The sequence below is a fragment of the Piliocolobus tephrosceles genome, chromosome 9 (assembly GCF_002776525.5).
Source record: "Piliocolobus tephrosceles isolate RC106 chromosome 9, ASM277652v3, whole genome shotgun sequence".
NCBI lineage: Eukaryota > Metazoa > Chordata > Mammalia > Primates > Cercopithecidae > Piliocolobus > Piliocolobus tephrosceles.
Window position 1 is genome coordinate 41369880 of NC_045442.1, and position 27284 is coordinate 41397163.

General features: G+C 40.4%; 1 protein-coding gene across 1 annotated transcript in view; it reads right to left on the reverse strand.

Moving 5' to 3' along the window:
* Positions 1–27284, reverse strand: part of MARCHF5 (membrane associated ring-CH-type finger 5) — a 64598-nt gene that overhangs the window by 34671 nt on the left and 2643 nt on the right. The window contains exon 2 of the mRNA XM_023226247.1: positions 9607–9809. Coding sequence (XP_023082015.1) covers positions 9607–9809 — 203 coding nt within the window. The remainder of the gene's footprint in view (positions 1–9606; positions 9810–27284) is intronic.

Here is a 27284-nt window from a genome sequence, read left to right on the forward strand (position 1 = left end):
ATGGCGTGAACCCAGGAGGCAGAGCTTGCAGTGAGAAGGAAGGAAGGAAGGAAGGAAAGAAGGGAGGGAGGGAGGGAAGGAGGAAGGAAGGGAGGGAGGGAGGGAAGGAGGAAGGAAGGAAGGAAGGAAGGAAGGAAGGAAGGAAGGAAGGAAGGAAGGAAGGAAGGAAGATTAAGAGAATGAGAAGACAAGCAAGGAGAAAAGATCTGCTCAAGACATCTGACAAAGAACTTTCATCCAAAATATCCAAAGAACTCTTAAAGGTCAACAATTAGAAAACTATCATGCTGATTTTTAAAATGAGCAAAAGACTTGTACCCCTCATCAAAGAAGATACACAGATGGCATATAAACATATGCAAAGATGTTTCACATCATTTATCACTAGAAAATTGCAAATTAAAATGAGATACCACTATACATATATCAGAATGACCCAAATCAAAACATTGGCAAGGATGTGGAGCAACAGGAACTCTCATCCATTGCTGGTGAAAATGCAAAATGGTACATGGTACAGCCACTTTGGAAGACAGTTTCAAGGCTTCTTGCAAAACTAAACATACTTGTATCATACAATCCAGCAATCATGCTCCTTGGTATTTACCCCAGAGTTGAAAATTTATGTCCACACAAAATCCTGTACATGGATGTGTACAGCTTTATTCATAATAGCCAAAACTTGGAAGCAACAAAGATGTCTTTCAGTACATGAATGGATAAACTGTGGGACATCCAGACAATGGAAGAGTATTCAGTACTAAAATGAAATGATCTATCAAGCTACAAAAAGATACAGGGGAAATTAAATGCATGTTACTAAATAAAAGACAATCTGAAAAGGCTACATACTGTATGAGTCCAACTATATGACCTTGTGGAAAAGGAAAAGTTATGGAGAAAGAAAAAGATGTATGGTGGCCAGGAGCTTGGGGAGAGATGAAAAGATGGAGCACAGAGGATTTTTAGGTCAGCAAAACTATTCTGTATAATACTATAATGGTGGATACATGTCATTATACAGTTGTCAAAACCCGGAATGAACCCTTTATACATTATATATTATACAGTTGCCAAAACTAGGAGTGAACCCTAATGTAAACTACGGATACTTTAGGTGGTAATGATGTGTCAGCTTAAGTTCATTGACTGTAAAAAATGTAACACTCTGGTACAAGATGTTGATAGTGGGGAAAGTAGTGAGCACTGTGTGTGGTCAGGGGTGGAGGTTGGCATATGGTTTACTGTGAACCCACAAATGTTCTAAAATCTATTTAAAAATAACAAAAACAGAAAGAGAAGCTGGGTGCAGTGGTATGCACCTGTAGTCCCAGCTAACCAGGACACTGAAGCAGGAAGATACTTGAGCCCATGAGTTCAAGGCTGCAGTGTAGCCTTGACTGTACCTGAAAACAACTACTGCACTCCAGCCTAAGCAACACGGCAAGACTCTGAAAAAGAATAAAGAAAGTGGCTGGGGATGAGTGGCTCACACCTGTAATCCCAGCACTTCGGGAGGCTGAGGTGGGCAGATCACGAGGTCAAGAGATCGAGACCATTTTGGCCAACATGGTGAAACCCTGTCTCCAATAAAAATACAAAAATTAGCTCAGTGTGGTGGTGCATGCCTGTAGTCCCAGCTACTCAGGAGGCTGAAGCAGAAGAATCGCTTGAACCCAGGAGGTGGAAGTTGCAGTGAGCTGACATCACGCCACTGCACTCTAGCCTGGTGACAAGGCAAGACTCCGTATCAAAAACAAAACAAAACAAAAGGCTAGCTATGATGGTGCATGCCTCTAATCCTAGCACTTTGGGAGGCCGAGGTGGGCTGATTACTTGAGCTCAGGAGTATGAGACCAGCCTGGACAACATGGCAAAACCCTGTCTCTATTTTAAAAAAATACAAAAACTAGCTGGGTATGGTGATGAGCACCTGCATGCAGTCCCAGCTACTTGGGAGGATGAGGTGGGAGGATCACTTGAGCCTAGGAGGTCAAGGTTGCAGCAAGCTGAGATTGTGCCACTGCATCCCAGCATGTTTGATAGAGTGAGGCCCTGTCTTAAAAAAAAAAAAAAAAAAAAAAAGGACAAAAAGAAAGCAAAAAGATCCCAGGTCAACTAATCTTCTACCTTAAGAAACTAGAAGGAGAAATGCAAACTAAATTCAAACCAAGCAGAAGGAAGAAAGGACATAAATATTAGGGTGGATAAAAATGAAACAGAGAATGCAACAATAGAAAGAAAAAACTCGGACAAATCTTTTTTTTGAGACGGAGTTTTGTTCTTGTTGCCCAGGCTGGAGCGCAGTGGCGTGATCTTGGCTGACTGCAACCTCTGACTCCTGGGCTCAAGTGATTCTCCTGCCTCAGCCTCCCGAGTAGCTGGGATTACATGCGCCCGCCACCATGCCCAGCTAATTTTGTATTTTTAGTAGAGATGGGGTTTTTCCACGTTGGTCAGGCTGGTCTTGAACTCCCGACCGCAGGTGATCCGCCCGCCTCGGCCTCCCAAAGGGCTGGGATTACAGGCATGAGCTACCATACCCGGCCAATCCTGACAAATCTTTAGCTAGACTGACCAGAAAAAAAAGAGAAGATTCAAATGACTAAAATCATGAATTAAGGAAGGGGCATTACTACCAATCTTACAAAAATGAAAAGGATGATTAAAAAATACTATAAATAACTATATGCCAACAAATTAGATAATATACATGAAAGGGACAAATTTGTAAGACACAAACTATCAAAACTAATTCAAGAAGAAATAGAAAATCTGAATAGACCTGTAAGTATGAGATTGAATTAGTAATAAAAAAATTTCCCATGAATAAAAGCCCAGGACCAAATGGCTTCACTGCTCCCAAACATTTAAAACACCAATCCTTCACAAACTCTTCTAAAAAATATAAAGGAGGGATCACTTCCCAACTTATCCTATGAGCCAGTATGATTCCAGCACCAAAACCAAAGATATCACAAAAGAACTACAGACCAATATCCATTATGAGTACAGACACAAAAGTTCCCAACAAAGTATTAGCAAACATGACCAAGTAGAACTTATTCCAGGAACCCCAGGCCGGTCTAATATGAAAATCAACCAAATGTAATATGCCATATTAATAGAATACAGAACAATACCCACATGATGAACAATAGAGAAATAGCACTTGACAAAACCCAACAGTTTTTCATGATAAAAGCCCTTAACAAATTACAAATAGACGGGATCTCAACCTGATAAAGGCCATCTCTGAAAAACCCAGTTAACATACACTCATGTGTTACTCAATGATGGGTATCCACACACAGGCCATTTTGTAGTTTTGTGAACATCATAGAGCCTATTTACACACCTAGGCTATATGGTATAGCCTACTGCTCCTAGCCTACAAACCTGTACAGCATATTACTGTATTGAATACTGTAGGCAAATATAATACAATGGTATCTGTGTTCCTAAACATAGGAAAGGTACAGTAAAAATATAGTATAAAAGATAAAAGATGGTATACCTGTATAGAACACTTAACCATGAACGGACCTTGCAAGGCTGGAAGTTTGAAGTTGCCCTGGGTGATTCAGTAAATGGGTGATGAGTGAATGTGAAAGCCTAAGACATTACTATACACTATTATAGACTTTATAAACATTGTACACTTATTATACTGAATTTATAATTTTTAGTAATAAATTAACCTTAGCTTACTGTAACTTTTAAACTCTATACATTTCTTAACTTTGACTCTTTTGTTCTAACACTTAGCTTAAAACACATATTGTACAGCTGTGCAAAAAATTTTTTATCCTTATTCTATAAGCTTTTTTCTATTTTTAAAATTTATTATTTTTACTTTTTAAACTTTTTTGTTAAAAACTAAGACACAAGTACACACATTAGCCTAGGCCTACACAGGGTCGGGATCATCAATTAATATCACTGTGTAATAACAAGGTTATTACCAGGTCTCAAAGTTTATGGACAGACTTTATTCATAAAACAAACTTTTCTCAGTTGGTATTCCTTTCATGTTTTAAAGCAATGCTTTTTAAATTTAATGTGCACAGAAATCACTCAATGATCTCATTAAAATGCACATTTCAGCTGGGTGTAGTGGTTCTTGCCTACATTATCAGTACTTTGGAAGGCCAAGGGGGTTTGGGAATCCCTTGAGGCCAGGAAGTTTGAGACTGGGCAACATAGTGTTCCCCCCTCTCTAAAAAGAAAAAGAAAAATTAGTTGGGTGTGGTGGCACATGCCTGTAATCCCATCTACTTGGAAGGCTGAGGCAAGAAGACTGCCTGAGCCCAGGAGTTTGAGGCTGCAGTGAGCTATGATCATGCTGCAGTACTCCAGCATTGGCAACAAAGCAAAACACCGTCTTTAAAAAATAAACAAATAAAATAAAATTAAAAAAGCAGACTTCTATTCAGTAAAAGGGGGGTGGAGAAAAGGGGTGGTGTTCTGCATTCCTAATAACTCCCAATGATGCTAATGTTGCTGGTCCTCAGATCATATTTTGAGTAGCAAGGTTTTAAGTAGGTGCATACAAACAACTGACTTAACTCACTAGAAAAAAGAAAAAAGCAAACTGTAACATGGGTGGCAAACAGTGAGAAGGATAAAACTCCGATGAATCCTCTAAGTTTTTCACAACTGAGCACAATAAGTAACTCCCTATTAACAATGAAGAACATACACTTATACTACCTCTTCATTCCTTCCATGACCAAGTATCAGAAAAGATGCAGAATTGGCCAGCTAGCACCAGCCAGACTGGGGCTAAATCCATTTGAAAAGTTAAAAAAATAAACAACACAAAATCTGCTGTACAGAGATCATCCCATAGAATATTAACCATCATCACCCTTCCTTCTCTGTATCTTCTGTCTTTTATTCCTTCTTCTAGTCAGTGTTTATTAAGTGTCTTTGGGGACCAATGGCAGTCCCTGGCAATCTATTAACTGGTTTACAGACAGGTTGAGAAAAAAGTGATAAAAGCTTTGATCACAAACATTTCACAAATTTTGAGAAGATTATGACTTTCATAGAAATCCTTTTAGGTTCTTTATTGCTGTTACATTCTAAGGATCACCCAAGCTCTACAAGGATAAGTTAAGAAAACACTACCATAATAAGGAAAACGGAAAGGGCTAACATACTTCCACATCATGTAAGTTGTTTACATTGGTTAAACATATATTTTGTTGTTACTATCATACTGTGTTAAATCCCAAATTTAGGGAAATTAATCAATGGTTCAAAAGAGTAAAAGTGAAAAATACATTTAACTCAGAATGCCATAAATGATAACAGTATGATTTATAGTGAAGACTAATGTTAGAATGAGCTGTGATCAGTAAACTAGGAGTGATAACTCTGTACTAGGAGACATCCTTGTTCCCATGTACCGTGATATATTATTAAATAGGGATAAGAAGCCACTGAAGTGTTCAGATCATTTTCAACAACTCCAGTAAACCAACCAAAGCCTCCACTATGAATTCTGTCATTAAAAGATCAAAATAATAGTCAAAGGTATACTTCTTTTAACAAAACAGATTCAACTACTGTCAGCTGCAAAATTAATGACAAATGTGCTCAGAAATAAAATAATCTACTGGCAAAATTCTATCATCAGATGACACTATTGAACATTATGTGCTATGTGTGTTATACAGAGAAGAAGAACAATTATTATCACAGATGTATGCTCTTAAGTATTTTGTTTTATGGCTGCATGAAGCCACTAGTTTACAGAGTACGAATCAACTCTTAGCATATATGAATGTAATATGTTAATGAAGAAATACAAGCAACTTTTAAAAAGTTTTTAGAAGAAGATATTTTCTTTTAATCAACAATTATTTTTGAACCTTGACTTGAAAAGTTGTGCTGGAATCAGCATGGCTAGAGCACTAGCTTTGTGTATGGCAATGAAGAGCCCACCATCTGAAAGCCAATTCACACATGGCTTCATTTACAGACAATAGCTGGCTTGAGTCACTGTTAATAACTGCATGGAAAATTGTGAATATAATTAAAATTGCAGCCCTTGAACAGGTATCTTCAGCATGTTAAGAATACAGCAGCAGGCTGAGCACACAGTGGCTCACACCTATAATCCTAGCACTGTGAGAGGCCAAGGTGGGTGGATTGCTTGAGCCCAGGTGTTTGAGACAAGCCTGGACAACATAGCAAGACCCCGCATCTATTTGAAAAAAAAAAAAAAAAGCAGGAGGAAATACTGTTTTTCTGTTTTGTCAAGAGGAAATATGCTAACAATACCTACTGAAATGAAGGATATACCTTTTTTTTTATTGTTGTTGAGACAAAGTCTTGCTCCGTCGCCCAGGCTGTAGTGCAATGGTGCGAGCTTGGCTCACAGCAACCTCTGCCTCCCAGGTTCACATGATTCCCCTGCCTCAGCCTCCCAAGTAGCTGGGATTACAGGCGCCTGCCACCACGCCTGGCTAATTTTTGTATTTTCAGTAGAGACAAGGTTTCAACTTGTCTCTATTGGTCTCTTGGCTTGTTGGCCAAGCTGGTCTCGAACTCCTGATCTCAGGTGATCTGCCTGCCTCGGCCTCCCAAAGTGTTGGGATTATAGGTGTGAGCCACCATGCCTAGCGGATATTCATTTTTTTGTAACATTGATGTCATTAAACCATATCTATGATTTTAAGTGGCTAACTCAAGTACCATACCTCTATGACAGTATAGTGATCAGCTTGAACATAGCATTTGAGAGTAAAATTATGATTCTCTCTCTAAGATTGGTTTCACTCTGTTGCCCAGGCTAGAAGGTAGTGGCACAATCATAGCTCAATGCAGCCTCAAACTCCTAGGCTCAAGAGATCCTCCCACCTCAGCCTCCCAAGTAGCCAGGACTTACAACAGGTGTGCTCCATCATACTTGGCTAAATTTTTTTTTTTGTAGAGACAAGGTTTTGCTATGTTGCCCAGGCTGGTCCTGAGCTCGTAACCTCAAGCAATCCACCCATCTTAGCCTCAAAAGTGCTGGGATTACAGATGCGAGCTACCATGACTGGCTACAATTCTTTTTTGTTGTTGAGACAGGCTCTGTCTCCCAAGCTGGAGTACAGTGGTGCAGTCACAGCTCACTGTGGCCTCCACTTCACAGGCTCAGGCAATCCTCCCACCTCAGCCTTCTGAGTAGCTGGGACTACAGGTGTTTGTCACCATGCCCAGCTAGTTTTTTTTGTTATTTTTGGTAGGGATGGAGTTTCACCCTGTTGCCCAGGCTGGTCTCACTCGCCCCAGCTTCCCAAAAGTGTTGGGATTACAGGTGTGAGCCACTGTGCCCGGCCGCAATTCCTTTTATTAGACGGAGTCTCGCTCTGTCTCCCAGGCCGGAGTGCAGTGGCGCAATCTTGTCTCACTGTAAGCTCCGCCTCCCCAGTTTACGCCATTCTCCTGCCTCAGCCTCCTGAGTAGCTGGGACTACACGCACCCAACACCACACCCGGTTAATTTTTTTGTATTTTTACTAGAGATGGGTAAAAATACCCATCTCTAGTAAAATGTTAGCCAGGATAGTCTCGATCTCCTGACCTAGTGATCCGCCCGCCTCGGCGTCCCAAAATGCTGGGATTACAGGCGTGAGCCACTGTGCCCTGCTCGGCCACAATTCTTAGTAACAAAATATGCAGACTAAATAATCATACAAACAGCTTAACCAAAGAGTTTTACTCTTTTTTCTGTGAGATGGAGTCTCGGCTCTGTCGCCTAGGCTTGTGTGCAGTGGCACGATCTCGGCTCACTGCAACCTTTGCCTCCCGGGTTCAAGCAACTCTTCTGCCTCAGCCTCCCAAGTATCTGGGACTACACATACACGCCACCATGTCCAGCTAATTTTGTATTTTTAGTAGAGACAGGATTTGACCATAGTGGCCAGGCTGGTCTCGAACTCCTGACCTTGTGATCTGGCCACCTCCGCCTCCCAAAGTGCTGGGATTATAGGCGTGAGCCACCACGCCCGGCCGAGATTTACTCTTTTCTAACAAGTAGGTAGACTTAAAACCATATTCAATTACTGCACTAAATCTGAAAACATATTTCCTAGAACTGAATTCAACCAAAAGGACAGATCTACACATTGCCATCTCCCAAATTAAAATATTCAACTTTCCTGTTGAGTGCCATACATTTGTCAACTTGATGTAGTTTTCAGTGAGAATTACTGTAATAATTTTTGTGTCCACTTGAATACCTAAAACATCTAATAGAAATACCATATACTTGCTTCCCTTCCCAAATCTATAATTCAAAGGTGGGGCTAATTTAATAAAACTAAGAGCAAGAAAAGAAATCAGTTAAATATGAAACCTTAACTTGGACTTTAGTAAGTCTTTCACCATTAATGTGGTGGTACAATAATGTGAACAATCATTGCTTTTCCTGATACTGATTTAAAAATACTGCTTTGATCTTACAATAAAAACATTTTGAATTATTCTTTTGTGTTTATCTAAAATCAGTGGTATGCACTGAAGACCCATCACATGGTCCACAAATTCCAAATGTTTGAAAACACTACTTTCTCTACTACACTACTACCCTTTCATAGGAAGCTATCATTTCTTCCTGTGCATGTTAGAGAAAAACAGAGAACCAAGGAAATTTTGTTTGCCCTTATTATTAATCTTCTCACATTAGAAAAGCATTTCATTATCTGTATTTATGTTGTCTCATTTTCAAAAACATTGGTCTGATATCAGTATGAATAGCACTTATAAAAAACAATATACATTGTTTTTTATAATTATTATTTCCAATTTTTCCCAAATTCCTCTGCCCCCAAAGTCATTCTTTCCTTATGACCTTCCCAGAACCCAAGCTGCCTTTCTATACTTCTTGGTTACAGTCAAGGGTTATAAAAAAAGTTTAACAACTGGCATGGTATAAACACCAAACCAAGAGATTGACACCAATTTATAGCTGTATGGCTGTAATGGAACAGGCTCACTAAACATCAGCCTTAGACTGCTTCTTGTAAGCAGTCTGCTATACTTTTTTTCCATGCTAGGCCTGTTCCCAAAGATCTTTGGTTATTTACCTGCCACTTCACAGAAAAGGGATAGCAGTGTTCATGAAAGAAACCACACAAATTAGATTCCAAAGATGAGTTTAATGTCGCATCTTATTAAATCTTTAATTTATCTACTTTTATTCTTTAACAGGAAGAATTAAGAAGTATTAGAAAGACCATACTACTGCTTTCTTTGTCTTACATCAACTGTCTCCAGATAATTAAGCTGTCAGCTTTTTTTTTTAAAGTCAGCTTTTTTATTATAGCTTTGTTATTCAATTATATCCACACAGGTATGCAAGTTCTTTCTCCTTTCTATCAAATAGACAGCTAATATACAGGCAAACGGATAAATTTGGGGATATATTAAGGATACTGTAAACTGTTAGCAAAACAAATGTCTCTGACATTCAGAGAGGAAACAAGAGAAAGGGAGTGTAGAAATTCATGCCCCAAAAAACAAAAACAAAGAGGTGGTTCATGTTAAAATAAACTTATAAAGTTATATATAATATCAAATATATCTGTGTTGTTTTTAAAGATATTCTTACCCAACTTTGGAAAAACTATTAGGTATTCAGCATTGCACTGAGGACATGCCACTCTGGCTGTACTGTTTCCTCTTTGCTTTTCATCCACCCAGCGTTGTAGACAGGCCTGGTGAACCCATTTTGTAGATCCTCTGCACCTGCATGGTCTCACCCATTCAGCTGTTCTATCATCTTCATCAGTAGCAAAACAAACCCAGCAGCTTCTGTAAATTAAAAGAGAAAATGATGACATTTGTATCTTTATGACTTCAGCCTCCTCTATACTGCAGCTCTTACTTAATGGGATGAGCCTACTATATTACAGAATCTTAGTCCTATATTAAAAGACTAAGGAGACAAAACCACCGATACATTCCCACTAGAGCAGTTTCTACTTTTTCTGTTTTTCCTTGTCTTCCTCTACAGAATCTTATGTTTTCTGAACTTTGTTTTTATGTAATCTCCTCTATCTTTTCAGTAATTCTTCACCTTCTCTAATGAACTTGAGTGCAAGGAGACAAACCTCAAGCTGCTTTTGTTTTACAAGACCTAATAATTCTTTGAGGAATAATAAGCACAGTAATGTATTAAATTCAGTGTTCTCCCCAGTTCAACACCACCAATCCCTTGAACTTGGAAAAACAAAGTATTACACAAGTGATTTTACATCTAGTCTCATTCCATTTTTCAGCTGAGGAAAAAACCTCATTTCTCTTTCTGGTAAAGTATAAACATAACAGAGAAAACAGTATTATTATGTAATATTGTTTTCTCAAAAAAGCACAAAGGAGATAAATATATCAAGATAATTTTCTTTTTTTAGGATAGCAATAAATTTGGGTGTGTATGTTTGAAATCTGAAATCTAGAAGTATCAAGTCTGGGGTGCTTATATTAATAAAAATAAAATTCTATTGAGATCGGTAATTTTAAAACATTTTCCCACTTTGCTTTTAAGGGTACTTCATGAAGTGTAATTTTTTCTTGTGGAATTAGGTTGCAATTCCCCAGTTTTTCTCCCAATTAACACAAGTTTTGACATCAATTTCCATCAGGGCAAATACAGTTCAATTCAATGAGACCCTTCTCTCCTCCCCTCCATTAGAATGTGTACAAGTGGAAACAACTGCTAATTAAAGCATGTTACCTACTCTGCACTTTTCACTTAATTGGATAAGTGGCTTCTGTCAGAACAACTAGCTTAACTATTCTCAGTGGTAAAGACTATATAGTTAGGTATTATAGATGGGTGAGGTTCTCCACTCTTTGTGGAACAACACGAATTTCAATTCTGTGCTCCGATTAAAATTTTTCAATTAGAACAGGAAAAAAGTTGAACTGAATCCATGGCAATAATATCCAAAACTATTGTTATATTCAGCTTACAAATTCAGTCAGGTTTCATAGGATCTAAGGAAAATTAGAATGTAGGTAGCATTTGTTTAGCATTCTGACCCTTTTGACCCACGTTAGCTAAGCTGTCTGGGCCTTCACAGTGTCTTATGGTTGTCCAAAAATACTTTGTTCTTTTTAAAAATTTTTTATCATCGTCAAATATACATAGCATAAAATCTACCACTTTAGCCATTTTCTAGGTGTATAATTCAGTGGCAGTAAGTATATTAATACTGTTGTGCAACCACCAAGACTACCCATAGTAGGACTGGGTTCTAACCTATATGATTTTTGCATTAAAATTTCAATTGGTTTAAGTATACCAGCACACAGACTGGTTGAGATGTTGTTAGTATATATTTTTCCCTATAACTGAGGTAATTCTGTGAACATATTTGTATACATCTAGGAAATGGAATTTATTATGCAACAAAATATTGGCAGAATATTTAGAGACTTTTTATTCTCATACTTTACCACATACGTAGTTAAGTATGGCTACATCAGCATAATTAATCAGTATTAAGGTGAATCAAATTTTAAATTAATCCAATTTTAGTCATCAGAAAAATAAAATACAATTTTATTTTTTTTTTTATGGGTTGAAACAACTGAAATAGCTGAAACAACTATTATATGAAAATAGCTTATGGGTTGAAACAACTGAAATAGTCTACATTCATGTGTTTTTGACTTACAAAAATGATATGTCAAATTTCTTATTTCGATCTAATAAGAATACTTGCGTAGCTATTATATTCCTCATAAATTCTAGATAAGGTTTACTTTTCCCCAACATTTTATTATGAAAAATTTCAAATTTTCCAAAATAAGCTGAACACTGTTCAGTGAGTACCCATATACTCAACATTTAGATTCTATAATTCTTATCATCTTGCTATATTTGCTTTCTCACACGTCCATTCATCATTCTTATTTTTTGCTGCATTTCAAAGTTGCAGGCATCAGTATATTTCAGTCCTAAATACTTGCATGGATTTACTTTTTAGAACTGACATATAAAGCATGCACTTTCAGATTTTTTTTTAAACTAATTTCACAACTATGGTAAATAAGGTAGCTGAATGATGATTTAGAGTGGAAACTTATCAGGAGTTAGGCTTTCAGTTGAAATAGAGGCATGTGAACCAGAGCAACTCCATCTTGACTGAATAGGAGCTGGGTAAAATGAGGTTGAAACCTACTGGGCTGCATTCCCAGATGGTTAAGGCATTCTAAGTCACAAGATGAGATATGAGGTCAGCACAAAATACAGGTCACAAAGATATTGCTGATAAAACAGGTTGCAGTAAAGCCAGCTAAAACCTACCATAACCAAGATGCTCACGAGTGACCCCTGGTCGTACTCAGTACTACACTCCCACCAGCACCATGACAGTTTACAAATGCCACAGCAACATCAGGAAGTTACCCTACATGATTTAGAAAGGGGAAGCACAGGCTGGGTGCAGTGCCTCACACCTGTAATCCCAGCACTTTGGGAGGCTGAGGCAGGCGGATCATGAGGTCAGGAGATTGAGACCATCCTGGCTAACACAGTGAAACCCCGTCTCTACTAAAAATACAAAAAAATGCTGGGCGCGGTGGCTCAAGCCTGTAATCCCAGCACTTTGGGAGGCCCAGACGGGCGGATCACGAGGTCAGGAGATCGAGACCATCCTGGCTAACGCGGTGAAACCCCATCTCTACTAAAAAAACACAAAAAAAACTAGCCAGGTATGGTGCAGGCGCCTGTAGTCCCAGCTACTCGGGAGGCTGAGGCAGGAGAGTGGCCTGGACCCGGGAGGCGGAGCTTGCAGTGAGCTGAGATCCGGCCACTGCACTCCAGCCTGGGTGGCAGAGCAAGACTCCGTCTCAAAAAACAAAAAAAACAAAAAAATTAGCCGAGTGTGATGGTGGGCACCTGTAGTCCCAGCTACTCGGGAGGCTGAGGCAGAAGAATGGCATAAACCCGGGAGGCGGAGCTTGCAGTGAGCTGAGATTGGGCCACTGCATGACAGCCTGGGCAACAGGGGGACTCCGTCTCAAAAAAAAAAAAAGGGGGGGAAGCATAAATATTCCACTCTTTGTTTAGCATATCATCAAGAAATAACCACAAAATGGACAACCGGTAGCCCAAAGTCTTGCTCTGTCACCCAGGCTGGAGTGCAGTGGTGCCATCTCAGCTCACCCGCCTCGGCCTCCCAAAGTGCTGAGATTACAGTCATGAGCCACTGTGCCTGCTCACGCCCCTTTTTTAAACCTCTGATAGACTGACCAGGAACATCACCTGGGAAGGTCTTATAATTATGCTTTCCCTTTTTGCTTCTCCATACCCTACCCCTCCCACTCCATGTAATTAATCTATTTCAACTATTTATTCCCCAATTCTCCACCCCCTTCCTTTTCAGATGCAGAACAGCTATTTGAAAATGATGCATTTACAATTCCTCAAGATCTTGGAATGGAGGGAACAGTAGAAATCTGATGTTTAATGTACATACAACACAAGTCCTTCTACCTTCTAAGAGTAAATAGTATCCCATGCTTTCTACAGAAAATCACTCTTCCCTCCAATATTAGCCATGTATGTGGTTTAGGCAGTTAATACCATAATCAACCCCAGAAACACTTAGATTGGCCACTGTAGCCCATCTTCCAAACTACATCATTAAGAGGCTGGGTCTATAAAGCTAGTCTTAGTGAACCTCAGAACTTTTGCTGGGAAAAGTGGTATACAGACTTTCTCTCTTCTTCCAGGCTTTGAGGCAGAGAATGTGAGGCTATTGCTGCCAGAAGAGCCACCAACTAAGCGGAGCCTTAAGAACCCAGAGGAAGTGAAGGTGGAAACTGATGGCACTGAGACATGGATCCAGCTGTGCTGTGCCTAAAGCTAAATATATTCTTGTACTGTTAATTCACATAAACCAGTAGATTTTTGGGTTTTTGGCTTAACCAATTTGCATTGCATCATGGTGCAACCAAAATGATCTTGATACTGTGTTGGGTACTAAGAGATGGCCTCAGTACAATCATAGAATGTAAACTCTAAAGAGTTTTTATTATTTTTGAGACAGGGTCTCACTGTGTTGCTCAGGTGAGAGTGCAGTGGCACAATCATGGGTCACTGCAGCCTGGACCTCCTGGGCTCCAGTGATCCTCCCACCCCAGCCTCCTGAGTAGATGGGACTAGTTTTTGATTTTGTCTTTTGAAATGGAAAATAGCCAATTAATTATTAGCCAAAACCAAAACACTCAAAGTCCATACCCAAGGAAAAAGGAAGTTGTAATTTCTGACCAAACTAAGAGTTTCTCCTTACGTCTATTTTTCCTTTTGTTTTCTCCAACCCTTTGACTCTCTCAGAACTCAGTCCTCAGTGTGATGCATAAACATCACCTGTGGAAGCATTAGAAATGCACATCTTTAGGCCTTGCTCCAGACCTACAGAATCAGAAACTCTGGGGGTACCCAGCACTTTGTTTCAATAAGCCCATCAGGTGATCATGATCCCAAAAGTCTGAAAACTTCTGCTCTGGCCATTCTTCCTTCCTTTTTTCTGATTTCTCCTTTGTAAATATTCTTTTTTTTTTTTTGGAGATGGAGTCTCGCTCTGTTGCCCAGGCTGGAGAGCAGTGGTGCGATCTGAGCTCACTACAACCTCTGCCTCCCATGTTCAAGCAATTCTTCTGCCTCAGTCTCCTGAGTAGCTGGGACAATAGGCACATGCCACCACGTCTGGCTAATTTTTTGTATTTTCAGTAGAGATGGGGTTTCACTGGTTAGCCAGGATGGTCTCGATCTCCTGACCTTGTGATCCGTCCACCTCGGCCTCCCAAAGTGTTGGGATTACTGGCGTGAGCCACCACGCCTGGCCCTGTAAATATTCTTAACTCACCCTAACATAGAAATCAAATTCCATTTTATGCTCACTGTAAACATTTTCAAATTATTTGGTTGTTAATTTTAAACAGTAAGTAAAATGCTTAAGGTATTTTTTCCTAAGGAAACAAGGTTAAATTAATTTGGGGAAAAAGATAATGCAAATTCAGGACATTCTAGCTGGTTAAAGAACCTGGACTTTGGAGCCAGATTGTCTGGGTTCAAATCCCTGCTAACTACATAGGTTTAATGAAAGAATCTCTTTCAAAGAGTTGTTGCAAAGCAGGGGTTCTTAATCTGGGATCTACGAAAAACTTAGGGGGTGGGGATAGGTAAATCTGAATGAAGGGAGAAAAACCATCCCATGTTTATTTTTGCTAAGCTCTAAAATGTAGCTTTTCTTCAATAATGAGTGCAAGCAAACCACAGTAATATTAGCAGCATAGCAATTAGAAATGAGTATAGCAACCAGAAATTTTCATATTACTTCACAGCTGTACAGATCCTGAAATAACATTTAGCTCATTGTAATTTGAAATTAGTTATCAGGCCAACTGATAAATCTTGTACTTTAATATGTTAACGTTCATGTTACTATATTAGGCCTCCAGTATTTTGATAGCTATACTTCAATATAATTGGTTTCATTTCTAATCCTATATATTTGGTTTTATCCTTTCAAAAATATTCTGAGAAGAAACCCATAGGCTTAACCAGACCACTAAAGGAGTTTTAGCATAAAAAATGTTTTATGTTAAAGTCCCCTATTGTAAAAGATTAAACGTGTGATTAAGAAACTGCTTAAAAATTGCCTGGCATGTATATAACCTCCATATGACCACTAGCAATAACAACATTGACAATGATGACAGTGATGGTGTCAGCTTTCCATTCAAATTCCTAAAATTTATGGATGCAGTTTTCTTACCATTAGCACATAAAGCAATTCTGCTTGGCACCCTGGCATTCAGTGGAAAATGTTCTGGATTCCTAGTCATTCCCCAATTTTTCTTTTTTTTTTGAGATGGAGTTTCGCTCTGTCGCCCAGGCTGGAGTGCAGTGGCCGGATCTCTGCTCACTGCAAGCTCCGCCTCCCGGGTTTACGCCATTCTCCTGCCTCAGCCTCCCGAGTAGCTGGGACTACAGGCGCCCGCCACCTCGCCCGGCTAGTTTTTTGTATTTTTTAGTAGAGATGGGGTTTCACCATGTTAGCCAGGATGGTCTCGATCTCCTGACCTCGTGATCCGCCCGTCTGGGCCTCCCAAAGTGCTGGGATTACAGGCTTTAGCCACCGCGCCCGGCCCATTCCCCAATTTTTCAACAGGCCACACCACTACTAAAGATTCATTTAAACCCTTTCAATTCATTTCTTTCACCCTTATTATCCTTGTGGTAGCTTTAGCCACCTACTTGCTGATGTACATGTAGGTACTCCTACACCATCCCATTCACCAAGTTGGGGCATATTCATTTACAAAGTAAAAGGAGATCTGGTAAGTATCATGATTGGTTCAGGGATCAAGGAACAAATCACTGTCATTATATGAAGACAACAAAAGAGAACTAAACTAGACAAATCTAAGGACTATTACTTATTTCTAAAAACAGATGTATAGTCTTACTGGTATTGGTAATATAATTCCATGTGACTTTAAAATTATGATGGTTTTTGCCAGTTATATAGTAAACTAATAAAGTATAAACAGTAAAATTTATAAAGAGTTTAAGGAATATACGTGACAAAATTGTCCTACATCTAACATTATTCAAGATCTCCTCCTAAATCCACTTGAGTACCTAATAAGTACATTCATTATTTGATGCCACAAGGAACTACATGTAAGGAACTTCCAGTCTAGTTAACGTACAAACATGCATATAAGGATCACAAAAAAATCCCCTGCCATACCAAGCATTAAGTGCCAAGAAAAGTTGTTAGACACCTTAATACAGAAATGTGATGAGAGACCAAGAAACAGGATGAAACAGCTGAGGTTTCAAAAGGAAAGAACTACAGATGAGAATTCAAGTTAGAGTGGAAAGAAAAGGTATTTGAAGTAAGAAAAACAGAGTAAGCAAGCTTAGAGATGTAAATGAACATATGTTCATGGACCAATGTGGTTGGAGCAGAAAGATTTTAAGATGAAGCTAGGTATTACAAACCAGTTGAGAAAGGATGAATAACAAAGACAATCTCACTTCATAGGGTTCATTTGTGACTAATTTGCAGCCTATCTGATCAAACAGGTTATTTTCAAAGTATGTAGAAAAAAGTGAGGGGGGCTTTATTTATCAAAAAGATAGTTTCTCACTGGCACTAAATTAAGCAAGATAGGTACAGTATCTTAAAAAACAGCTGGTAGTAAAGCCTTTCTTTGCAGGCTCAAATTGCAGGTGTTTATTTTGGATTGTTAGGAAGTTCTGGCAAATCAGACTCCTGCCTGAGAAATCACTGTGATGAAAACTGGAGTGCAGCAGAATAGAAGAGTTTGAGAATATAGAAAGCAGGCATGGAATAAGCCTTAAATTGCTGCTGTTGTAGTATATATGGTGCCATAATAGTGTATTTACATGACTGTTCTAAGGAAAGAGAACAAGCACTTCTTAATTCAGAACAAGTTTGGAGATTCATACTCTGGTTAATGTAAGGAGGACTCTATTCGACAATGAAAAAAAAAAAAAAAAAACTACATGTTAGGCTGGGCACCGTGGGTCATGCCTGTAATCCCAGCACTTCAGGAGGCTGAGGTGGGTGGATCACCTGAGGTCGGAAGTTTCGACACCAGCCTGACCAACATGGAGAAACCCCATCTCTACTAAAAATACAAAATTAGCCGGGTGTGGTGGTGCATGCCTGTAATCCCAGCTACTCAGGAGGCTAAGGCAGGAAAATCGCTTGAACTCGGGATGTGGAGACTGCAGTGAGCTGAGATCGTGCCATTGCACTCCAGCCTGGGTAACAAGAGTGAAATTCCATCTCAAAAAAAAAACAAAAAAACAAAAAAACAAAAAAAGAAAAAAACTACATGCTGCTTATTTTGTCTCAGGATTAAGTGTCACACCCAAGAATTCTGAAACAGAAAGCACGCTATCAAGGAGACTAATATGTCCATTCATCCTAGTGGAATGGAAGTTAAAGTACCTGGATCTATCAAAGACATATAACCACAATCATGACACATTACCAAAAACAAAGGTGAGAAGAAATACAGTCAGCCCTCCAACTGAGGGTTCTGCATCTGTTCATTCAACTAACCTCAGGTCAATTACATTTGCAAAAAAAGAGTCTGTACTGAACATGTATGGACTTTTCCTTGTTATTATTTCGTAAACAATACAGTATGACAACTATTTGCATAGCATTTACACTGTATTAGGTATTTTTATTTTTATTTTGAGACAGACTCTTGCTCGTCACCCAGGCTGGAGTGCAATGGCGTGGTCTCAGCTCACTGCAATCTCTGCCTCTCGGGTTCAAGCGATCCTCCTGCCTCAGTCTCCCAAGTAGCTGGGATTGCAGGTATGTGCCACCATGCCCAGCTAATTTTTTTGTATTTTTAGTAGAGACGAGGTTTCACCATGTTGGCCAGGCTGGTCTCAAACTCCTGACCTCAGATGATCTGCCTGCCTCAGGCTCCCAAAGTGCTGGGATTACAGGCGTGAGCCACTGCACCCGGTCTGTATTAGGTATTATACATAATCTAGAGAGAACGTAAAGTGCACAGGAGGATGTGCATAGGTTATATGCAAATACTACACCATTTTATATCAGAGACTTGAGCATCCACAGTTTGGCATCCTTGGGAGGTCCCAGAACCAATTCCCCACAAATACTGAGCAATCATTTATTGAGTATAACATATTCATGCCATGCCTTTTGTCTCTGATGTTCATAAACTCTGAAAGCACAATTAATCCCATCTTAAACAAGAACCAAAAGCCCAGCAAGGTTAAGTGATCCGGCCAAGGCCACACAGTAAGTAGAGAGGTATGGATGCAACCTGGGCCATGACTCCAAATCATCAGCTTTTTTCACTGCAGCATGCTGCCCTATGTATAGTGTATTCAGAGAAAAACTTACATTTCCCATTTCTTAGAAAATTACAGCAGTACAAAAAAGTACGTGTTTCATTTTACTAAGGTACTTTAAAGCAGTCATAAGGTGCTTCCTCCAGAGACGGAAATCTCTTTCAGTTTACTCCAATAGGCCATGTAAATATTGTCATCTTTGCGAACTATGGCACGTAAAGAATTAGGAGGCAGGTCAGACGTGGTGGCTCATGCCGTAATCCCAGCACTTTGGGAGACTGAGCAGAGAGGACTGCTTGAAGCTAGGAGTTCAAGACCACCCTGGCCAAAACAGTGAAACCCTGTCTCTATCAAAAATACAAAAAATTAGCTGAGCATGATGGCACATGCCTGTAATCCCAGCTACTTGGGAGGCTGAAGCATGAGAATTGCTTGAACCTGGGAGGTGGAGGCTGCAGTGAGCCAAGGTTGCACTATTCCATTCCACATTGGGCAACAGAGTGAAGGCTCTGTCTCAAAAAAAAAAAAAAAAAAAAATAGAATTAGGAGGCACTAAAGATGAATTGCTACACGAGTTTAGAGAAGAAAAGAAAAATATTTCTGCAGACATGGTCAGAAGAGACTTATGAACAAAGCAGAACCTAACTAGGTCTTGAAGAATGGATAGAGCTTTGAAAGAAAAGATGCCAAACAAAACCCAAAAACAAAAACCACCTTATGTTTGGAAGAAAGTGTGCAAGCCCATTTGGCTTGGGCAAAAGACTTAGGTACTTACACACTTATTCATTAAGAGAAAAAGGCTTTAAAAAGGCAGTTGGTGCCAGCCATGTACTCCTTATCTTAAACATAATAGGGAGCATAATAAATGGTCTGTGAATAACGGTGAGTGTCCTGAAGTCCTGAAGGATGGGCTAACGAATATGATCTCTTTTTTTTTCTTTTTTGAGACAGGGTCTTGCTCTGTGGCCCAGGCTGGAGTGCAGTGGCATGGTGCAATCTCAGCTCACTGCAACCTCTACAACATGGGCTCAGGTGATCCAGCCTCCTCAGTAGCTGGGATTACAGGTGTGGACCACCACACCCAACTATTTTTGCTTGCTTGCTTGCTTGCTTTCCCTCCCTCCCTCCCTCTCTCTCCTCTCTCTTTCTTTTAACACACAGGGTTTCTCCATGTTGCCCCACGCTGGTCTCAAACTCTTGGGCTCAAGCAATCTGCTCCTCTTGGCCTCCCAAAGTGCTGGGATTACAGGCGTAAGCCACTGAGCCTGGCCAGATCTTTTTTTTTTCTTTTTGAGACAAGGTCTTGCTTTGTTATACCCAGGCTGGAGTGCAGTGGTGTGATCATGGGTCACTGCAGCCTTAATCTCCCAGGCTCAAGTGATCCTCCCGCTTCAGCCTCCTGAGTAGCTGGGAATACAGGCATGCACCACTGCACTTGTTAATTTTTTAATTTTTTTGTAGAGATGGGGTCTTAGTATTTTGCTCAGGCGGGTCTCTGACTCCTGAGATCAGGTGATCCTCCTGCCTCAGCCTCCCAAAGTGCCCAGCCCTGAACTTAATCTCAATAAGCAGTCAGAAAATACAAGTTTTGAGCAAATGAGGCAATTAAAAAAAATGGTGCTTCTGCACGATTATTCTAAGCACTGATATGTCACAAAGAATGAAAAGAAAGACACTGTGATACAAAAGGGGGTCTCCTATGTACTAAGGCCCTTGTGGGAAAACAGGATAGGGAATACAGGACAGTTTTTGTTCTCAATGAACTTCCAGATGAGTATGTGTGGTGGTGGTAAGGATTTGTGTGTGTGTGTCTGTGTGTGAAGCTCTGAGACACGGGACAAGTATATTAAAAAAATTACAGTATAATGTGATATAGTATAAAAAATGCATAAAGGTTCTATTGAAACAAAGGAAGGAGTTATTAACTCTGTGTGGGGCTGTGCAAGGCTTCACTGTGGTATTTTAGCTGAATTCAATATGGGTAAGACTTCGCCAGGTCTTAGGAGGGAGGAAGGCACCTAAAGCAAAAAAAGAGAAATGATAGAGCAGGATATGTTCAGGGGTCAATGAAGGGGAGTGCAGGAGAGGATGGTTAAGGTAGGTTGGGGCTGGATTATAGTAACAGATCAAAGCACACTACCATGTTGAAAGTTTATGTTTTATCCTTTTAGATGGCACAGAGACTGGCAGATTTTCAAGTATAGAAATTGCATGATGCTAATTGTGCCTTGGCTAATTCTAGTGCCACCCTGTAGGCCAAACTGGACCAAGCGAAAAATTGAAGCTAGAAAAAGGAAAATCAAAAATATGTGATAAACAAGTGGATCTCGAAGGAAAGAAGAAAGCAAAAAAATTTAAAAAGGCCAGGCAAGGTAGCTCATGCCTGTAGTGTCAACACTTTGGGAGGCCAAGGTAGGATTGGTGGAGAACAGGAGTTTGAGACCAGCCTGAGCAACATAGTAAGACCCGTCTCTATTCCCCTCCCCACCAAACAAAAAGTTAAAAAAAAAATTAGCTGGGCATGCTGGCTTGCACTGTGCTCCTAGCTACTTGGGAGGCTTGAGCCTGGGAGTGCAAGACCCTGCCTCTTTAAAAAAAAACAAAGAAAATAAAAAACTTATGTTTTGGCCAGGCTCATGCCTGCAATCCCAGTACTTTGGGAGGCTGAGGCAGGAGGGTCACTTGAGCTCAGGAGTTTGAGACAAGCCTGGGCAACATGGCGAAAGCCCGTCTCTATTAAAAATACAAAAATTAGCTTGGCATGTAGTCCTAGCTAGTCAGGAGGCTGAGGTCGGAGGGTATTTTGAGCCAGGGGGTGGGGGATAGAGGTTGTAGTGAGCTGAGATAGGCCACTGCACTCCAGCCTGGGTGACAGAGCCAGACCCTGTCTCAAAAACAAACAAACAAACAAACAAACAAACAAAATTTATGTTTTATAGTGGACAAGACTGGTAATATCAAAGACCAAACATTGAGAAGTCAAGATAAGTAGCTTAGTTTTAGATTGACTGGCAATACTGTATACACATAAATGGAAATGTCCACTGGGCAGGTAGAAATTAGGTGCTAAAGGAAATAAGGAAAGGAGGTCAGAAATAAAGACACAGATCTGGGAGTCATTTGAATAAACAGGAAAGAGAGTGAGTAAGTATACTTTTTCAAAATAGTAAATGCTGAGAAGTGAACCATACATAAAAACTGAAGGAAGAAAAAGGTAAAGTGATACTTAAGGACAAAAAGTCCTTAAGAAAATGTCATTATATTTATTAAGAAATTATTGGTGATCTTTTGTGTGTGTGTGTGTGTGTGTATAAAGAGAGACAGAGAGAGAGTCTTGCTCTGTTGCTCAGGCTGGAGTGCAGTGGCACCATCTCAGCTCACTGCAACCTTTGCCTCCCAGGTTCAAGTGATTCTCGTGCCTCAGCCTCCCGAGTAGCTGAGATTACAGGCGTGTGCCACTATGCCCTACTAATGTTTATAGTTTTTGTAGAGATGGGGTTTTGCCATGTTGGCCAGGATGGTCTTGAACTCCTGACCTCAAGTGATTGGCCTGCCTAGGCCTTCCAAAGTGCTGGGATTACAGGTGTGAGCCACTGCACTCAGCCCTTCAGTATACTTTCAGTAGACCTAATGACAAGAAAGGGGAATGAAAATCAAATTATCAGGAGAAATAATAAAGAGAAAATAAGAACCTAAATGTCATAAACGAGACTGGATTAAAAAAGAAAAAAGGCCAGGTGTGGCAGCTCACGCCTGAAATCCCAGCACTTTGGGAGGCCAAGGTGGGTGGATCATGAGGTCAGGAGTTCAAGACCAGCTTGGGCAACATAGTGAAACCCTGTCTCTACTAAAAATACAAAAAATTAGCTGGGTATGGTGGCATGCGCTTGTAGTCCCAACTACTTGGGAGGCTGAGGTGGGAGAATCACTTGAACTCGAGAGGTGGAGGTTGCAGCAGTGAGCCGAGACCACACCACTGTACTCCAGCCTGGGTGACAGAGTGAGATTCTGTCTCAAAAAAAGAAAAAAAAAAGTTGAAAGCTGGGTGTGGTGGAATACACCTGTAGTCCCCCGCACTTTGAGAGGCTGAGGCGAGAGGATCACTTGAGCCCAGGAGTTTGAGTCCAGCCTTGGCAACATGGTGAAATCCTGTCTCCACAAAAAAAATACAAAAAATCAGCCAGGTGTGGTGGTGCACATGAGTAGTCCCAGCTACTCTGGAAGCTGAGGTGGGAGGATCACTTGAGCCTGGGAGGTTGAGGCTATAGTGAGCTGTGATTGTGACACTCCACTCCAGCCTTAGCAATGGAGTAAGACCCTGATTCAAAAAAAAAAAAAAAGTTGTCTATTAATATACTTTTCTATATAAAAGCATTAAACCAAGAAGGATAGAAGAATATAAACCCATTTTATGATAGTGGAGTGGGGATGAGAAGATATGGCATGGGGGACAGTGGTCAAAGGGGATTTAATTTTATCTATGATGTTTCCATTTTTTACACATATCTGGAAATAAATATAATTGATGATGGTTTTGAATTCTGAGCATTGGTCTGTAATTGTCAACATGGTGATGTGATTGAGAAAAAGAGGTCAACTGACAAAGAGAAATTGTTTATACAGCATCGCTCCTATCAGAGTATAACTTCCTTGGTCTTCAAAGGAGCATACACCTGTAGATAACACACTCACAGAGGCAGAATTGTAATTCACTTTACCATTGTGGGAGGGGGCTGGAGGAACAGACCACTCTCTCTGCTCTTTCTCCTATCTGACCATTCTGGGGACATTCTGGCTACACTCCTTGCCTACTCACTAGATGCAAGTAAGTGATGCAAAACAACCTCAACATATTAATGTGTCTTTATTTTAAGACAGGGGAAGCAGAAGTAGTTTCCAAAAGCATTTCTCGGTAGGTCCAGGCTTCAAATCAGAGGTCCATTCCTGCAGTTTGTTATAACATTCTTTGCATTGTTCTCTGTAAATTCACTAACCTTGAGAAGTTTTAGAGAAAAATGAGAATGTCGGTGGTGAAAGAAAAAGTAATATATAACAACTTCTTATTAAAGAATTGAAGCAATGAAAGACAGAAGAGCTAACTAAGGTTCAAAAGGCCTGATATAAAGGGTTTGGGCTTATGGTTATCATTTCAGGGAAATGATATTTGTGACACTGAAACATTCATAACACTAGAAAAATCACCCCCCTTTCCACCATTCTTGTTTACCCACAACAACTTAAAAAGTTCAAATAATAAATTTCTATAAAACACTTATAGTTTATGAAAATGAAAGGCAATCAAAAGAACATATATCCATATGGCCAAGTGTGGTGGCTGACCCCTGTAATCCCAGCACTTTGGGAGGCCAAGGTAGGTGGATCACCTGAGGTCAGGAGTTCGAGACCAGCCTGACCAACATAAAGAAACCCCATCTCTACTAAAAATACAAAATTAGCCGGGCATGGTGGCACATGCCTGTAATCCTGGCTACTTGGGAGGCTGAGGGAGGAGAATCACTTGAACCTGGGAGGCAGAGGTTGTGGTAAACCGAGATCACGCCATTGCACTCCAGCAGCCTGGGCAACAAGAGCGAAACTCCGCGTCAAAAAAAAAAAAAAAATCCATATATACATATATACTCTTTTCACCTATAAATACTGCAGTAATCAAAGTTACCAATATAAACAAATAATAGCTAAACTAAAGTGAGTTATTTGCAAAGGACAAGGGAATTCAACTTCAGCTATTTAGAAGTTGCCATGGGCCAGGCACGGTGGCTCATGCCTGTAATCCCAGCACTTTGGGAGGCCTAGGTGGGCGGATCACGAGGTCAGGAGATTGAGATCATCCTGGCTAACACCATGAAACTCCGTCTCTACTAAAAACAGAAAAAAATTAGCCAGGCGTGGTGACGGGGGCCTGTAGTCCCAGCTACTCGGGAGGCTGAGGCAGGAGAATGGCGTGAACCCAGGGGGCAGAGTTTTCAGTGAGCTGAGACTGTGACAGAAACTCCATCTCAAAAAAGAAAAAAAAAAAAGAAGTTGCCACTAGTTGGCCGAGCGCGGTGGCTCACGCCTTTAATCCCAGCACTTTGGCAGCATTTTGGGAGACGAGGTCAGGAGTTCGAGACCAGCCTGGCCAACATGGCAACACCCCATCTCTACTAAAAATACAAAAATTAGCCGTGTGTGGTGGTGCATGCCTGCAGTCCCAGTTACTCGGGAGGCTGAGGCAGAAGAAATGCCTGAATCGGGGAGGCAGAGGTTGCAGTGAGCCGAAATCGCACCACTGCATTCCAGCCTAGGTGACAGAGTGAGACCTTGCCTCAAAAAAAAAAAAAAGAAGTTACCTCTAGTTTAAAAACTCTGAAAGATTAAGTGGTATAAACTGAACATACCATTCATGTTACAATTAAAATAGTCTTCACTTTGACGGTTTAGACAACACAAACACCACTGGAATTGAAGCTCCGTAAGGGCATTTTTGTTATGTTCAATTCACCACTATATACCAAGGGCCTAGAATGGTACTGGGCATATGAAGACATTCAGTATTTGTTAAATAAATTCAATAAGTGTAAATGTTTAATAATTGATTCATTGTAAAATAACATAACTTTTTTTTTTTTTTTAAAGACAGGGTCTTGCTCTGTTACCTGGGCTGGAGTACCCAGCAGCACACAGCTCACTGCAGCCACAACCCCCAAGGAATCCTTCTACCTCAGCTTCCTGAATATTTGGAATCATAGGCACGTGCCACCATGCCTGGCCTAATTTTTAAATTTTTTGTAGAGACTGAGTCTTGCCATCTTGCCCATGCTGGTCTCCAACTCCTGGGCTCAAGCAATCCTCTCATCTCGGCCTCCCTAAGTGCTGGGATTACAGGCATGAGCCACTGTGCCTGCCCTAAATAAAATACATAACTTAACCTAAAAGCAACAGAACAACATGTAACACACATTTCCCTAGTCTTCACAAAGATAAAACCTGCATTCAAGAAGCAAACAAACAGTTATCTGAGCTAAATTCTGTCCCTCAAAAATTGCCACCAAAAACCAGGTTGGGGAGAAGTCAAATTCATGAAAATAATTCTGGGTCCTAATAGGCTGACATATTTTAGTCTTTTGGCCCTGTTGGTATCCCTCAAGTGAACCATGTTGAGTATCTTTGTGTTCAACTTGCAGTAGGGCCAGCCCAGATGAAGAAAACTTTAAAGTAGATGGGGGGAAAATGGCCAAACTGGTTTACATTAGTCTTAAGTGCCTTCTATTGGGCTAACACAGAGTGTTTTGTTGTTTTATAGAGATGTATGTTTTCATTTGCTGTAGCCCTGTGAAGTAGGGTTCCCATTTTATAAATGATCATATACATAGTGTCAGAATCTGAATTCAAAGTCACATAGCTAGTAAGTGGCAAAATTTGAATTTCATGCTTTCTATCTCTGAGCCCAAGCTTTACTCACTATATCTTATTATCTCTCATCTTGAAAGATATCATTGCCTTAGGACTTAGGGCAGTAGGTTTCAGCCATATCTGAAACATTTAAAAAGCTTTAAAATATAGATGCCCAGGCTCTACCCTACAGAAATTTTTGATCTTATTGGTCTTAGACAGGATCCAGTATCCATGCATATTTTGAAATGTTCCCCAGGTAATTCTAACATGGCAATAGGTTGCCAACTACTAATCTAGACAATAAAGGTCTATGAAAGTCATGTTAAAAATCTACTTTAAGATATGTCAGAAGAGTACAAAGACAAAAGTAAGCCAGTGTCATAGTCACCTATTTCAGTAAATGGCAGCCAGAATCTTCACATTTCTGTTGAGAAGCTTTAAATGCCTCACTAGCCTTTTTTTTTTTTTTTTTTTTTTTTTTTGAGATGGAGTTTTGCTCTGTCACCCAGGCTGGAGTGCAATGGTGGGATCTCAGCTCACTGCAACCTCCGTCTCCCAGGTTCAAGCAATTCTCATGCCTCAGCCTCCTGTTGGAACTACAGGCCCACTCCACTATGCCGGCCTAATTTTTTTTTTCCCCGTAGAGACAGGGTTTTCACCATGTTGGCTAGGCTGGTCTTGAACGCCTGACCTCAAGTAATCTGCCTGCCTTGGCTTCCCAAAGTGCTGGGATTGCAGGGGTAAGCCACTGTGCCCAGCCTCATTCTTTGGCTTCTTACTTTTATGGAAATCTCCAGAGAGCATATGAAAAGCCAGGTCAGCTTTTGGACATAAGAACTTTTCTAGGCCGGGCACGATAGCTCACGCTTGACGACACAGCACTTTGGGAGGCTAGGCGGGAGGATCACTTGGATCACTTGAGCCCAGGAGTTTGAGAACAGCAGGGGCAACATGGCAAAACTCCGGCTCTATAAAAAACAAAAAATTGCCGGGCGTGGTGG